Below are 14,443 nucleotides of genomic sequence, written 5' to 3'. Positions count from 1 at the left end.
CAATATTTTCTTCTGTTTGTAAAAATACAGTATATAATATATATAACATATAAAATATGTGTTAACTGTTTAGGTTACAGGTAAGGTTTCTGGTCAACAGTAGACTATTAGTAGCTAAATTCCTTGTTTTTACATAAATATGTATTTATAGAAAGTATTTATTACTTTGGCTACTAAAAATTTACCTAAATGTTATGCTATGCACATGGTTCTACAACTTGCCTTTTTGCAATGTTTTTTAGCTCTATCAATATTGAGACTTATAAGTCTAGTAGTTAGTAACTCTGAATATAAATAAATCAGTATATCAGGAATAAAAGGAGATTTTTTAGTTTGGGGAGATGCTGTACTATTAATCCTTTAAAATTTATTAGGATTTTCTGTTCCTATGGTAGAAAATTTCCACAATCTGATACCAGCCTTATTGGCTGCTACTTCTACTGAATGTATTTCTGTCTCTGTACACAAGATGGCAGGATCTCTTTAGTACAGATGGGGTTGCCATTTGACAGAAAGCCATGCCAGAAAAATGTAAAATAAACACTAGAATTTAGCCGTACTAGATTAGGAAAAATAAAACCTAAAAACCTCAAGAGAGTTAGGCATTCACTTCCTAAGGTGAACAAACAAAATGCAGATTTGGCAATTGCCAAATTTTACATATATATATATATATATATATATATATAAAGTCTATATATAGAGAGATGTATATAAATGTATATAGATATAGATATATGAACTATATAGAGGTAATAAGACTGATTTTTCATTTTTCTTCTGCAACTGCTTTACTTCACATTTAAAATTTTGCATATAAATTGGAAATCCCAACTAAAGAATAATTAAAAGTTATCCAATATAAAATTCTAAAATATATTTAAATGAGAAAAGTAGCTTTTGTATCACAATTTATTCAAAGTTTATCAGCATAATTTAATGACATTTCAGGTTAAAATTAAAATGAGTATAAGAAGTTATAATCAAATATTTATTTGTATTAGCAATTCAATAAACAAACAGAAGCTCCATCACTTTTAAGTAGTATTCATTTAGAGGTGTAATAATTGTTTGGATGGGAAGGTGGTGAGCTTAGTAGCTCTTACATGGTGTTCTCCAATCTACAAAAACTTTTTTTCCCCTTCAAACAACACATAATAATAAAAGCTAACAATTACATAGTGTTTGCCAAATACCAGATACTCATCAACATACTTTACAGATTTTAACTAATTTCAACCACACAGTAACCATGTGAGGTAGATGCCATCATAAACTCCATTTTGTAAATGAGAGGTCTGACACAGAGGGCTTAGGAACTTGTCCACAGCCACACAAATAAAATGAAGCAGAGGTGGGATTTAACCCATGCACATTGACTTCAGAGTATACACACAAATAGAATGCTGTTTTGTTTCTCTTGCATAGCAAAGTAATAAACAGTACTATCAGGTGGGAATGGGTAAAATTTACATTTGAATAGGGGTTTTGTTATTTCAAAGTTTTGGAAGCAATTGCAACAAACATTGTACTAGCCCTTCTGTTTCAGTTTTCTTTTTTCTTACAAATTTAAATTAAATTTCTTTTTTAGAGATGGGACCTTGCTATGTTGCCCAGGCTGGCAGATTTGCACTCTTGGGCTAATTGACCCTCCTGCTTCAGCAGCTGGGATTCTAGTAGTGTGCCATCTGCCTGGCTTAATTTCAGTTTTCTTAAAAAAAAAAAAAAAAAAAACTAGCATGCCTGTCATTTTGTTTTGCCTACTGGAAACCACCAGTTAAAACAAGAAGAAAACAGGAAAACCTCCAGTTAAGAGGGTTTTAGAAAAGTGTATTTCAGAAAAAGATAATTGTGCATTCAAAAGAGTGGTTGTTTCCTTTAAATTGTTACTGATAACCTACAGTCTCACTTTAGCAACATATCTGCGTGTATTTATGTATGTGAATATACTTGTGTATGTATGTATTATGTTATGCATATATTCTCAATGATGAAAAATTTTTGTTCTCTGAGAATGGACTTTATCTGTTGATAATCGAAAGCATTATGAGCTAAAATGGGTAGATGATGTAGAGTTGGGCGATATTAACTTGAAATAAACATAAGTTTTGGCGAAAAATAATAAAATGGCCTTTTTAACATTTAGTTACCAACTATGCATTAATTTATGAAACAAAGGATCCAAATATCTTTGGAATCTAATTCCATTAGAAGGTAAGGCTCTCCCTCCTTGCCCAAGGTATTTCTGCCTCACTTCACGGGGGTAATAGGTGAGAAATTTGGACTGTAACTTCTTTGTATATGGACACTATACTGTGTTCTAGATTATGCAACACTAGGTACATACTGTGGTAAAAAGAGCATCCTCATATGTAATGCTATAATAATGTAGACATTTTAGTCACCCAGTAAAGTACTACCTTCATAAACAGTTCATCAGAAGAAATTTTCATTTTTATACTTGAATGAAACTCAATCTTCCTTCATTCTCACATTTTTGGGGAAAAAAATCATTTACCCACTCCAACAGTGGCTGAGATCCATTTGCTGTAAGAAAATGCACTCTTTTCTCAGCATAATCTCTCTGCTGTCGGATAGACGCATTCTCTTAACTACTGCTGCCACCTGCTGGTCTTGTCATTGTTAGATTTTAGAAAAAGCAGTGCATAAGGCTCCAGTCAAGATGATGCAAAATGCAAGTATCATTAATAGGTAGTTTTGTAGACCCTGAATAAGAAAAAAGAATAACAGTGATGAATAAAGCCTGAATCAATTACACAAAATGGACAGACTCTCAAGATTGCTAGGGACCTGACTAACCATCTGCTCTAGCCACCTGTACGTTTTTTTGCTACCCCTTCCAAGTAATCAGGTTCTCACAAAACCCTGCAAAGCCTTATGAATTCACCCATTCGGTAAATAAATGTGGGCACCCACTAAGCTTCAACATGTACCTTTATGCAAACAATTATATAATATGGGAGAGAGGAAGTAATCACAGAAAAGAATGTTATTACGTGAGAGGGGTGTTAATAATAAAGCAAACCACCATGGTTGTTTGAGAGTGTGTTACGGGAATCTTAATGATGCTGGTTTGGAGGGTGGGAAGTGGAGCTTCTAACTACAAGTATCAGTGAATTGGCCAGGGGAATAGGGCAGCAAGTAAAGATTCCAGGTAGAAGGAATTTTATGTGCACAGTCCTGTTGTAAGAAAAAGCAAAATATTTCCCAGGGACTGAAAGGAGGTCAGTGTGACTGGAGCAATCAAAGTTAAGTGGAGCAAGATGAGGTCGGAAGACCATGGGCCTGAGCACTTGTTATGCTTTGGGTCCTATTATTTTTTTCTTTTTTTTTTGAGACGGAGTCTCGCTCCGTTGCCCAGGCTGGAGTTCAGTGGCGCGATCTTGGCTCACTGCAACCTCCGCCTCCTGGGTTCAGGTGATTCTCCTGTCTCAGCCTCCCAAGTAGCTGGGATTACAGGCATGCACCACCACGCCCAGTGAATTTTTGTATTTTTAGTAGAGGCAGGGTTTTACCATGTTGGCCAGGCTGGTCTTTAACTCCTGACCTCAAGTGATCTGCCCACCTCTGCCTCTCAAATTTGGGTCCTGTTTTTCCAAGCAAAGAGGAATACATTAAAAAAAACAGGCAGCTGGCTGTGTTAAAATTTCAGACTTGCATTGTGTAAAGCTCACACTTTTCTGCAGGATGGCAGACAGATTGGAGGGGCCAGAATGGATGCAAGGAGACCAATTAGGAGGTGACTGTAGTATTCCAGGGAAAAGATGATGAAGGGCAGATGGAGAGATGGAGATGGATCTGAAGGGTGAGGAAGAAACGCAGAGAGGGTATGAAGAATGACTTAGTTGGACTTGCCCAGTTATGTATGGGGTCACTGGTCTTAAAGATGGGAACTACTGAGAACCACTTCTCTGTGTTGCCCAGCTCATCTTTGAATTAACAAAGAAATATCTTCCTGTGTTAAGTAGAAATATTTCATTTCCTATAAGTTCCATCACTAGGAGTACAGATAGATCGATTTTAATATCTCTTCCACAAGATAAATCCTCAATCATTGAAAATAACTCTCATATATCCCCAGAGGCATCTCTTTTCCTGGACAGTGTTTTAGCTCTTTGACCATTTTTCATATGGAATGGTTTCAAGCTTCCTTACTGTCCTGGCTGCTCCCCTCTGAATGACTGCCATTTTGTCTATATCCTTCTTTATGTTTAAAGAGTCCCATTTTTTTTTTTTTTTTTTTTTTTTAGTGAAAGTACAGAGACGTGTTGCAAAGTGAAAAGTACACACTCAAGAAAGGAGAGTGCGGACATACTCATGAGAGAATCATACAAGGGGGTTGGGGTTCCTATTTTCATGGTTTCTTTAACCGAGAGGTGGAATATTCATGAAGATTCCTAGAAAAAGGTAACAATTTCTCAAAACTGTAGTGTCACTCATTTTTACACCAAATATGGGTGTTCCCGGAACTGTCATGGTGCTGGTGGGTGTGTAATTTGTATGTTAATGAGTGTATAATGAGGTCCTAGGTGAAACCTAGGGCAAATCCAGTGCCATGTTGGGTTCAGTTGGTCTTAGCCAGCTTGATCCACACCCTGTTTTTCAGGGTCTTATCAGCTCATGGCCTCTGCAGCTATTTCAAGTTTCCTTTTGCTAGTCATGTGAAACTGCTGCCTGGGATTTTCCTAATCTGTGACCACCCTGTATTATTCCTGTCTCATCCCCCCCACTTAAAGATTTCCATCCCTTATCCTTAAGCCTTAATGTGGGAGGAAGTCAGTCTTCTGTATCTACTTCCTGCTGATTAAGGGTACTGGCTCTGCCAATGAAGGCATGGCAATCTCTGGCTGCCTGGTCTAAGGGTCCCAAGGGTGGGTCATCAGGAGAGTCTGAATCCAAGGCAGAAGACTCCAGTATTCTAAGGGAAGGTTTGAACATTACAAAGTAAAACAAGACTAGCACCTCTCTAATTTTAGATATATCTAAAATTACAATCAGATAATCTAATTTAATAATACTATTTAATAATACTATTAGATCCCTTTTAAAAGGAAAAATACCAATGGTTTATGGGTAAGTCATTGTAGAGGACACATAAGGGTTCTGGAAAAGGAAAAAAGGAATGGAGAGGAGGCAACTCTAGGCAGCAGTTGGTATCCTGCCGGCTTCAAATATGCAGGGATTAGGGCTGGTGGCCTCCCTCTCTGGTGAAAATTCTGGGCACTGGGGTCCGACAGGTTAACAGCCTCACACTACCCAAATTTGGGCAAAACTTCAGGAAAGGTAGTGGTAATAGAATGCTGTGTTTCTGGTGCAAGAGTTGACTGACTTGTTGGGGGGAATGGGTTCACAAAAGCAGGACCGTGGGCTGTTAGAGGCTAATCCTCAGGGCTAATCTGGATTCATGAGTATCTCGCCTAATGTTCACTCAAGGACTCAATGAAGAACATGCACTAAAACTTGAGTTCCTACAGCAAGGCCATGCAAAGTGTAGGCTTAGGGAGACTCATTTCCCCCTGCATAGATGCAAGGGGTCAGAGGGTAGAGGGTGGTTCTGTCTTTGCTGCCTTGCAGCCAGGTCAGCTTTGAGGGAAACCCAGAAAGGGAAGTTCTAACTGGGCTCCCACAGGAAACAGAGTTGGGGCAGGATAGACAGGTTGACAGTAGGAACACATGGCTCTCCTGGCTCCACAATGAAATTCTCACTTCAAAGAGTAGACTTTTGTCTGGGTTCATTTTGCCTACTTCCCTCACACTTCCTTAAAGGTCTTGTGTTTCCAGTTTACTGGAAGAATGCAGAGATCAGAGGTAAATTTGTGTAGTAAATCTGAACAGAACAGAAACAAAGTCCAGGATGGAGGGAATGTGAAAACTGTCAAGGAAAGTTCTTTTGTATTATTAGTTTATAAGATTAATGCTAGCTAATACGTAACATATATATCTATGTTATGTATTAATTAACAAAATCAAATAACTATGTTACTAACTAAATAATATTCCCTTTCTTCAATTTAAAGAATCAGAGTAGATTAATTTGCCTCTGTTTGATGACCAGAGATAGGTCTTTGTAAGTTAGGTTGGGGCCAGTGGAATTGTCCGATTCAGTGTGACCCTTAGCACTGACAGAAGCCACTCTAATCCCAAATTCTACAAGTAGAAGTACCCCAAAACCCTGCCAAGTGCAGAACAGCTTATTTAAACACACACACACACGCAAACACACACACACACATACACACACACACACACACACCTGGCAGTAGGCTTTGGATTTCCCAGCACCTTTTTTTTCTTAGTTTTTAAGACTGCAATTCTCACCTAGATACTGGTACTAATGCAGAATAGTATTCCATAAATATTTGCTCAAACAATAAATACACTAAGGTGATTTCCACATATACTTTGTGAATTTGAAATTGATGCAATTACTTAAATTAAAACATGGGTCTTCAGTTACAAGCACTCTACAATCTAATTACGTGAATACATTGCTAAGTGCTATTTTATTACCTATGTAGACAGAAGAATAATATTCTCGGGGAACAAAAAATTTTTTTCCCCTTCAATGTTAAGATTTTGCCAAAACTGCCCAGTCTCTTAGAGAAAAAGACTGATTATAGTTGGGCAACAGCAATGGTTTTCCTTCATCAAAGGTGGATGTTAACTCTTGGAAAGAGCACACTAACATTCTTCCCAAAGCAGAAAGTTTTTTAACTTGGATTTCTGAGGTAGCTACTAAGATAATAGATCATCTCATTCGTCACTGGGGAGTAGCTTACTGACCTATACATTGTTGTGGTAATAACTGCCTGTGTTGGCATTACTGTAGACATACTGACTAAAGTGTGTTGGTAAAAATATAATTTATATCTAGCTTAAAGATGTAATAATCTAAAATGAATTTCCCAATGAGTAACAGACATCAGATATAAAAGAATATCAGGGCTGGGCACGGTGGCTCATGCCTGTAATCCCAGCACTTTGGGAGGTCAAGGCGGGCAGATCACAAGGTCAGTAGTTCGAGACAAGCCTGGCCAACACTGTGAAAACCCGTCTCTACTAAAAATACAAAAATTACCCAGGTGTGGCAGTGGGTGCCTGTAATCCCAGCTACTCGGGAGGCTGAGGCAGTCGCTTGAATCCGGGAGGTGGAGGTCGCAGTGAGCTAAGATTGCATCACTCCACTCCAGCCTGGGCAACAGAGCGAGAGACTCCATCTCAAAAAACAAACAAACAAAAAAACAACAAAAAAGAGTATCAGAAGTATGAAAATCTCCAACTGATGCACTGATGGTATTAAAACTAAATGGAATCATTAAAGTCCTTCACACAAAAGGTGCTTGATGCTCAGCTTTATTCCTCACAGCTGTAGGTTGTAGACTTTTAAATATGTGCCTTCAAGGACTGCTTTAAGATATATATAACTGACAGTACCTATGAGTCCTGCAGATAACAGGTTTGCTGTTGTTTTCTTCTTTAGAGTTTAGGGGTTTTTGTCTTGTTTCTACAAAAATACTTTAAAAATTATTCTTATGAGATTTAGGCTTTAGTGTTTAGTTGATGATGCTTTTCTAAACTGATTGGCATGTAGGTATTTAAAATTTTTCTTTAAATCAGCTGCCAAGAGGCAATTGTCTGCATTGAATAAGTACCACTGGACAGCCATTAAAATTTTTTTGCAGATGACATATAAGATTTTTTATTTATTTAGTTAGTTAGTTATTTTGAGACAGAGTCTAGCTCTGTCACCCAGGCCTGAGTGCAATCTTGGCTCACTGCAATCTCAACTTTCCAGGTTCAAGCCTTCTTCCCATCTCAGCCTCCCAAACAGCTAGGACTAGAGGCACGCACCACCACAGCAGGTTAATTTTTGTATTTTTGTAGAGAGAGGATTTTGCCATGTCGCCCTGGCTGGTCTTGAACTCCTGAGCTCAAGTGATCTGGCCACCTGGGCTTCCCAAAATGCTGGGACTACAGGCATAAGCCACCATGCCTGGCCCCAGGTTTTTTTTTGTTGTTGTTGTTGTTTTTAAAAAAACTCTTTGCTTTCAGCTTGGCCCTTTCTCTTCTTTTAATACTTGTAATCTTAGTCATTTTTTAAAATAGAAAAGAGCAAACAGTCATTTTCTTAAGTTTAGAAATCCTTATTTTATAAGAAAACTGGCCTAGCTAATCTAAATTGCACATGTCAGAAATATGGTACATGTGCTGTCATGCTTTTTTTTTTTTTTGCCTATTTTTACATAAATAATTAGCCAAACTTTAGAACCTACTCTAAAAATTCTAGGAGAAGCGTCACTGGGATTTTACAGGAATTATACTGAAGGTAATTGGAGAGAACTGCCTAATTATAACAGCGAGATGTTCCATCAGAAATGTGACAAGTCTCCCATATTTGTTCTGATCTTCTATGTCCTCTAGTACATGTTTGTAACAAAGTAAAATACAGTATTTTAAAAATCTGGCACATTACTTGTTAATTCTTTAATTAGATTTATGTAATTTTCGTGGTTATTATTAATAGCATTTATTTTCCTCATTTTAACTGGTTGTTGGTGATATATTGGAAGGCAATTGATTTCATATTTATTTTATATCTCAAGCCTTACTAAATGATCTTATTGGATCTTAATTTTTTCAGCTGATTCTTTTAAATTTTTATTTTAATTTTTAATTTTTGTCACCAATAAATTGAAATCACAATGTGTACATTTTTAAAAAATGTAATCTGCAAATTATAATTTTCTCATTTCTTTTCCTATATTTATTCATTTCATTTCTTATTCTCGTGTTTCCAAACTAGCTAGATCTATAGGAAATATTGTATAATAGTATGGAGAAATCCTTGACTTCCAACATACAGAGAACTCTTATGTTTCATGAAACTCAGGTATATAATTGCTATTTTGTTTTGATAGACATACTGTACCACAAAAGCTTCCTTTTATTTCTAGCTTATTAAGAGGTTAATATAGTATTATCGCGTCCTTTTCATATTTGATATGGTAGAGTAAATGAGATTAATTAATTTACATATTATGAACGATCTTTGCATTCCTGAATTAAACCCTATTGAGTCATAGTATATTAATCTTAAAAGTTACTTTTCTATTCGGTCTGAGGTGCCTTTTGAAAGATGTCTTTACCAAAAACAAAACAAAACATTCCTCACTGTTTTTCAGTACTCCTCTAAATAAAGGACTCTAAAGAATTAATACTAGGCTTTTTGGTTAGGGATTCTGTCTTTGAACAGGGTTCTTATATGTAGTTAAGAGGATTTTCAATTCAGTATTATTATTGTAGTCATGACCAAAATAATTTTCCAATGCTTTAATATAAATCTATACTTGGTTTCTACTTCTTTATACCTATAGTTACTAATAAACTGTGATCACTAATTTGTAATTTTCTAAGGCTTCAGCATCTTACATGAGGTAATAACCAATTCTTTAATATAAATAAATCATATTTTGTGAGGTAGATGAAATATATGCAGAGAGATTTACAACATATTTTGGGCATAGAATTACTTTTTGTAGAAAGGAACTCCAACCACAATAACTGAGAAATGTTCACGAAAGTAACTTACAGGTTTATAAATGTTTCAAGTTGTTCCTGTGTATTTAAAAAAATAAAAATTCTGATCATAGTCCACATACTTTTGAAACAAGTTTATTATTTTTTAAATCTGAGAATGTTACTTGTATTATCAAATAATGGATTTTAAATCAAAATATTTCATTTACAATGATTGAAATGATGTTTTAAATGTAAAATTGAATAATCATTTTAAAGATCAAGTAGAAGTACATTCACTTTACGGTTCTTAGAGATTAGCAATATCAATCTCCTTAGAACCAGGAATTATTTGCTACTACAACTGCATATTAAGACAAGTCTATGATGCCTCGATGGGGGAGGGGTCTTTGGATCAATATTGTCTTTAATAAAAATTCTTAGAAAAGAGTATTTGCATGTATTCCTCAACTGAAGACTCTTTTCTACAAGTAAAGGTAACTGGGAAAAGTTCCAAAGCAATTTTTTAAAAAAAGATTAAACATTTTAAAATCTTTAAATTGTTAGGGAGACAGGGTCTTACTATGTTGCCCAGGCTAGACTTGAACTCCTAGGCTCAAGTGATCCTCCTGCATAGTTGGACTACAGGTAGATGCCACCATGCCTGGCTAGAAGGGGAGAAGTTCTCCGATTTTGTGAGTTTTGTTATTCTTTCTTTCTTTTTCTTTTTCTTTTTTGAAGAGACAGGGTTTCACTCAGCTGTCCAGATTGGTGTGTAGTGGTATGATCATGTCTTGCTGCAGCCTTGACCTCCTGAACCCAAGCAATCCTCTTTCCTTAGCCTTCTGAGTGGCTGTGACTACAAGTGTTCCTCACCACACCTGGCTAATTTTTAAATTGTTTTTGTAGAGATAGGGGTTTTGCTATGTTGCCTAGGCTGGTCTCAAACTCCTGGACTCAAGCAATCCTCCCGCAAGTGCTGGGATTACAGGTGTGAGCCACTGCTCCTAACTTGTTTTATTTTGCTATCGACAGTTTGGGCTAGGTTATATGACCCTCACCCCCAAAATTAACTGAGCATTTATTGTGTTCTTGGTAGTGTTTTTAGCACTTTACTCATATTCTCACAGCTCTCTTGGTTGGTTATCTCCATTTTCAGATGAGTATACACACAGAGAGGTTAAGAAACTTGGCCAAGGTCACACAGCTAGTATGTGACAGAGCCAGGATTTGAACCCAGTTGGACTCTTGAGATTATACCTTTTGTTGTTGTTATTGCCCAGGCTGACATCAAACTCCTGGGCTCAAGTGATGCTGCTGCCTCAGCCTCCTGAGTAGCTGGGACTGTAGATGCTTGCCACCATGCTCGGCAAAGTGATTTTTAAAGAAAACACAGACACACACACACATACACACACTCTTACTAGAACTATTTGATGAATGCAATTTTAAATTACCATCGTTTACATTTGAAAAGGAAATGGCAATAGCCTCCTGTTACCATGCTGTTTTCCTACAAAATTGCTGGTTTGACATGGAGGCCTTTGGGAGACAGGAACCAATATAAACATCTATTCCCAACGACGATTTACCTCAGGAGATACTTTAACCTTTAGGATAAAAAAAAATCTTTCATCTTATTTATCATATTTTAAACAAATTTCCCTCTCTCATATTTCATTGGGTTATTTAAAATCACTTCAGGGAAATTTAAGTCAATGACAGCATTTTTCCATTGGAGATGGGGTGGAGAGAGACACGATGTTACATTATAATTATCATAGCTCTAGTATTTTCTTTCCTAATTAGGTATTATCACATTCTGAACATTTTATCTGTCAAATCCATTCATGGGTTGTTGGCCCTGGACCTAGGCACCACAGGCAGTTTTCAGAAAATAATGCAAACATATTAAATACTTTACTCACCTGGATGCATTCCCATTTTCTTTTCTTTTTTGAGATGGAGTCTCGCTCTGTTGCCCAGACTGGAGGGCAGTGGCGTGATCTTGGCTCACTGCAACCTCCGCCTCCCGGGTTCAAGCAATTCTCTGCCTCAGCCTTCCGAGTAGCTGGGATTACAGGCGCACACCACCACACCCGGCTAATTTTTTGTATTTTTAGTAGAGACGGGGTTTCACCATCTTGGCCAAGCTGGTCTTGAACTCCTAACCTCATGATCCACCGCCTCGGCCTCCCAAAGTGCCAGGATTACAAGTGTGAGCCACCACGCCTGGCCTACCCCATTCCCATTTTCTAGTCTGCCCTTTCTTGTACATACCTTTATTTCCTTAAACATGAAGACACCCCACATTGCAGCTATAAATCCTGGACCCTTAAATAAAAATATAAATTTTAATTAAATTGGATATTTACCTATGACTAGATTCTACATAAATATAGTAAGTTAGAGACAATATAAACATATTTTCAGGGAAAACTACCCATAATATCAACCCTAACTCCACACTAAGCTAAACTTTAGGTGATATTAAGTAAAAAAATGAAGACTTTTTTTCATTTTCTTTTCTTCATGGTCTTCATTTTTATTATTTTGATGATGCTATAATATTTTGTGCCACATAATACTTTAATATATTTGACAAATTATTTTTATAAGCACAAAGCTTATTTTTTCCATTGGCCTAGTTCCTTAGGATACTAGAAATGGGATTAATAAGGAAAAGTGTGCACAAGCTTCTAACTTTCTTTGGCATGAGATAATCTCATAACTGAAGAAATTTTGGCATATTCTTTTTGGCCTGACAAATAATGTACATGTAGAAGTAGCTTGTGCTTTAAAAATTTTTTTAACTGATATTACTACAGAGCAATCAAGTCTGGCTAACATTAAACACCAATGAATGCTAAAAAAAGGTTTATGGGAAGATTAAAATAAACATGTACAGAAAAACAATAGGAGTTTCTGGGCAGGAGACAAAGAAAAGAATGAAATAATATAGGACAGAGGAAATGAGAAGAAACAGGTGAAAAAAAGGAATGATTCTGCAATTTATAAACTTTAAGCTATTCAAGTTTGGTGGTAATTCTTCTTAGCTGAGAAGGAAGAAAATTGGAATGTGGGTTAAGTGTGGTCTTTATGGAGAAGGTATATTGTATCAACATTTTATGATTGCTCTTCAAACTCCAAGAAACTCTGGAAGAGTTTCAAATAGATTCCAAAATGTTTTTCCCCTACCTCTACTCCAACTGTCAAAAGGACTGAGTCAATGAAGTTTGATTCCACTCTTGGTATGTAAGTGAAACAAAAAAAATACACTCCCCTCTGTTTATCAGTATCTGGAAAGTCAACATCAAAAGAGCCAGAGAAATAGGTCAAAGGAACTGCCTTTTATCAATGATGTAAGTTCCTAAGCCTCAAAATCCAAATCAAACAAGAAGCATATGGGTCTTTTAGGCAACCCCACACTGACTTTCAACAGAATGAGAGGAAGCAATAGAACAGAGGATACCATATTAATGTTATGCTAATCACTCAAGAATTTTTAATCTGAAAATCCATTTCCCTTCAGAGAACATGGTACACGACAATACCACAAGGTTTCATTGACCTTTGAAGATTCTTGTCTGATCGTTTTCTAAATATGAGTTTAGGCATGGCCTAAGAGTTATTGTGAGTAGTGTGGTTATAGGAAGGGTGCTTTGGTAAAAGTAATGCGAGCATAGGTCAAAGTATGTACTGACTCTTTGATTCAGGCCTAGGAGAGCCCAGTAGGAAGGACATCTTCATAGGAGATACAACAGTTTTGGTAATTTGGATTGTATATTTTCCTTTTGTAAACTAATGTAAGTTAGGTGTAAATCAGCTTTTGAAAACAAAGTGAACTTGCTCCTATCTTTAGAATAAGCTGATTCAGTTTAGAATTATCAAGGAAGACATGGAGCAGAGGTAACAGCCCCTGGTAGGTTACTTTTTTCTTTCTTTCTTTTTTCTTTTGGCTTTTTAATGGAATGTTATTTGCTAATAAACAAAATGGATACTACTTTTAAGGAACTCAGTCCAGTTACCACTGGATATATAACTATGAGAATATGTATACCTGAGAAGAACAGCACTGCTGGGATATTAAAAATGTATTCTGATAAAATTGATTGACCATATACATAATTGTTGAAACTAGGTGATAGGTTCATTTGACATTTTATGTTTAAAAAAGTTAAAAAAATCTTACCCTATGGAAAAAATAAAATAATGAAGAATGTAAGATTGTTGAGGGTAGGGACTAAATCTTTTCTGTGTGTAGATAAGGTTGTCCTTGGATAAAGTGACTAAAATAAAACCAAGGAAGGGTCTGGTAGCAATAGGGACCTACTCCCTCACCAACTCCAAATACCTGTCCTTCCCAGATAACAAGCACCAAGTGCACAAGGTAAGAAAGTTACGCCTGGTGAGTGAGAAGGCTCTGCTTCCATTACGGTTTTTCAAGAATAATCTCTGTGATGGGCAGGTCGCCAAAAGCCACAGTGACCACTCTCACTGATCCTCTGCCCACACTCACCTACTTCAGTGGTTTATTTCCTTTGAATTAGGTTTTTATTTTGTCCTCAGTCTTTATTCCTATGCAAAACAAGAAACAATGGTAGAAAAACCAACTCTCTGTCTACTATAAAAGTTTTGTGAAGGATATTGTTTATTTGTTTTTCAGTGTTCCCTTTAAGAGGTCCCATATTTATAAACTTTTATATAAGGAGAGAATAATAGTTATCAAAAGCAAATTACAATGTCGCTAAAATTACATTAGATAAACCAATCAAACCAAAAACTGCAAGGATATTAAAGATTAAGGAGTAACAGCCCTGCTAAAAGGAGGTGAGAAATGTTCCTTAGCAATCAAGCACATGAAGATTCAAGAGGGTCAGTTTATCTATCTGAATCCATTAATTGT

General features: G+C 36.4%; 1 protein-coding gene across 6 annotated transcripts in view; it reads right to left on the bottom strand.

Annotated features, from left to right (window-relative positions):
* TMEM144 (transmembrane protein 144) overlaps positions 1 to 14,443 on the bottom strand; it is a 66,174-nt gene that overhangs the window by 14,537 nt on the left and 37,194 nt on the right. For 3 of the 6 annotated variants that reach the window (XM_055276253.2, XM_063638328.1, XM_063638329.1), the window contains 2 exons: positions 11,818 to 11,871; positions 895 to 2,727 (listed from right to left, as the gene is read on the bottom strand). In XM_055276253.2, the coding sequence (XP_055132228.1) occupies positions 2,644 to 2,727; positions 11,818 to 11,871 (138 nt within the window). In that variant the 3' untranslated portion in view covers positions 895 to 2,643. Of the gene's footprint in view, positions 1 to 894; positions 2,728 to 11,817; positions 11,872 to 14,443 lie in introns of those variants that run through there. The other 3 variants (XM_063638327.1, XM_063638330.1, XM_063638331.1) reach the window with 2 other exon arrangements.

Source organism: Symphalangus syndactylus, chromosome 4, assembly GCF_028878055.3.
Source record: "Symphalangus syndactylus isolate Jambi chromosome 4, NHGRI_mSymSyn1-v2.1_pri, whole genome shotgun sequence".
NCBI lineage: Eukaryota > Metazoa > Chordata > Mammalia > Primates > Hylobatidae > Symphalangus > Symphalangus syndactylus.
Note: the sequence above shows the minus strand (reverse complement) of the source record. Positions and strands in the feature narration are given on the sequence as shown.